General features: G+C 36.7%; 1 protein-coding gene across 1 annotated transcript; it reads right to left on the bottom strand.

Moving 5' to 3' along the window:
* Positions 1–237: 237 nt before the first annotated feature.
* Positions 238–855, bottom strand: LOC111513335 (UPF0728 protein C10orf53 homolog). Its single transcript, XM_023169540.2, has 2 exons — positions 698–855; positions 238–639 (listed from the first exon to the last, which is right to left on the bottom strand). The coding sequence occupies exons 1-2, from the start codon at positions 780–782 to the stop codon at positions 272–274; spliced, it is 453 nt and encodes a 150-aa protein (XP_023025308.1). The 5' UTR covers positions 783–855; the 3' UTR covers positions 238–271.
* Positions 856–2,359: the final 1,504 nt, after the last annotated feature.

Genomic DNA, 2,359 nt, shown 5'->3' with positions numbered 1-2,359 from the left:
GGCGAAATTTCAAGGAAACTGTCAGTGTGATATGGTCAAAGTATAGTCATATCATAACATTATACTGTGACGTGGAGGAGAAATTGCGATAAGGCAGGAATGTTTTTCAGGTTTGGAAAAGTCTTCATGGAAGTGACTAGCGTTTTCTATTTCACTGGCTCTGCGGATTTTTGTGGATTGGAGAATTTTATTGCATTCCTTCACTAAATTAAGCTTGAAATGAAATTTTAGTGGCACTAAAAATAAATTAGGATCTATATTAGTATAATTTTTAATCACCATCTGAGGTCTCTTCTTTAATAGTACTCGCTCTTTGTTTATCAGGTATTTCGAACAATAATTCTGAATCTAGGAGCAATTCCTGCGTATCTATTCCATGGGACACTCGTTGAACATACCTCATGCCTTGTTCTATCGGAATAAAGCTTCGAACATTTTCCTCAACCGCCATTCTCGATTTAGCTTCTTCTACAGCTGCTACGGCTTTTTGACAGACGGGATCATCCTCGTAGGACTCGTTGAATTTGAAATTTCTGATGTCACCTATGAATATCCTTCTTTCAAACATCTCAATTTCCACTCGATTGAAAAGATTCACCTCCGCCACTTCAATTTCGTACCCTAATTCCGATAAATGCCCTTTTGAAGAAAATTGATTAGCGATTCAAGTGATTGAGGACATTCTAATTTCACTCACTCAGAAGACCTCGCAATCTCTGTATCCTATGTCTAATAACACCATGCGCCTCATAGGGACCATAGGAAATTTTTATGAAAACCATTTGTGAATGAAATAGATGAAGTATGTGTGACTCTGACAAATAAATGTCAACGATTTAATTTTCTGTACAAAAATTAATAGCCCACTATTCATTATGTTCCGTGTATGATTGTGATAAGTATTTTTTGGATTTATGTCGTCTTTTTTTATTAGTTTGGAGATAACAACTGTCGCAGAATAAAAAAATTATATTTTTTCACTCATCAGTTCAACGTAAATGATGGATTTGATGAAATTATAACCTGTGCAGTATTTTCAGGTGTACAAATATTAGTATATTTCACTTCTGAAGTTGCTTTGCTCTAATAAGTAGCAAATAGCAAATATAGGTTCTTTCATTAAGCGCTTCCTATCTTTGAATTTAAATAAAAAAAAATAGTCTGAGATCATGGAAATTTTTCATTTCGAATGTCCGCCAAAGCTTCTCTGCGAGAAATGCATCCGAAACATCCAATTTTCCATGGCTGTGTCGCATAAATCAGGCTGAATTTGACCGATGGCTTGGGTTATGTTGGCTTTGAGGTTCTCTGTGGCTTATTCGCATACCTACACTTGCGACTTGAAACAACTCGACAAGAAAAAGTCTAATGGAGTCAATTCGCACGATCTCGGTGGCCAGTTCACATCACCTCCACTTGATATGACCATGCCCTCAAATCTTTCGTATGGAATATCCAATGTGTCATGAGCTGTGTGGCACGTAGCGCCGTCCTGTTGAAACCACATGTCGTTGGTGTCCAGATTATCCAATTCAGGCCAAAAAGAAGTTGGTAATCATCTACCTAGTGTTCGCCGTTGTCAGTGATGGCCAAAATCCACACCAGACAGTGACTTTTTTGGGATGCATTGGACGATCTTGGATCTCATGTGCATTGGTATCGTTTCGTTCCTAGGTCAGTTGAACTTTATACGGGTGCAAAAGACCAACGCAAAATCGATTGCTTCGGATTCTCCTCGGTAGGACGATTATGACGACCGTAAAATGGGCTAAGCGCGAGGTACGTTTCCCGAACAAAACACCTATTTTGATAAAACAAATTTATTATTTGCACGTGTTGTTGAATGCTATACCCGTCCATGGTGATTTGGTAAAACAGACTGAATTAATGACAACTAATTTGACAGATGTAACTTCAACAATATGGCCGTTATCAATTGTCAAAGTTCGGAAGTCCATTTTAGAAGATTCTATATGAGTATTATAACTTTTTGATCCATTTATGATTCTCTTACAGTAGAGAGTCCAATCATCCATATTCGATTTCTGAATTTCTTGGTTTCTATATCGATGATGAATCAAATTTAATTGAATAAGTACGGAACGCTCTGAAGTACGAGTAGTACGGAATTAATTTTGATTTTGTACCGGAAAAAGTACTTTCTATGGCTTTTTTCAAGTCCATTTGGTTTTGTCTTATAATAGCGTCATTACGAGTATAACGCCATTATTCTTTCTGCATCCATATAAAGTTCTTTATTACATTTTATATCATGGAAGATGAAAATACCCAAAAAAGAGTAATGAAAAACATTTTATCTGCAGTCTGAGGTTACCGCTTGAAACATCGTGACATAATT

The sequence above is a fragment of the Leptinotarsa decemlineata genome, unplaced genomic scaffold (genome assembly GCF_025532065.1).
Source record: "Leptinotarsa decemlineata unplaced genomic scaffold, Ldec_3_MD MMD2_tig00000882_RagTag_RagTag, whole genome shotgun sequence".
NCBI lineage: Eukaryota > Metazoa > Arthropoda > Insecta > Coleoptera > Chrysomelidae > Leptinotarsa > Leptinotarsa decemlineata.
The sequence above is the reverse complement of the archived record's forward strand: the minus strand, read 5'-3'. Positions and strand labels throughout refer to the sequence as shown.

Excerpts from the sequence above, each read along its gene's own strand:
- LOC111513335 (XM_023169540.2), bottom strand. The coding sequence starts at position 782 with ATGGTTTTCATAAAAATTTCCTATGGTCCCTATGAGGCGCATGGTGTT. Across the intron at positions 640-697 it reads GAGATTGCGAGGTCTTCTGA|GGCATTTATCGGAATTAGGG; the intron begins GTGAGTGAAATT and ends TTTCTTCAAAAG.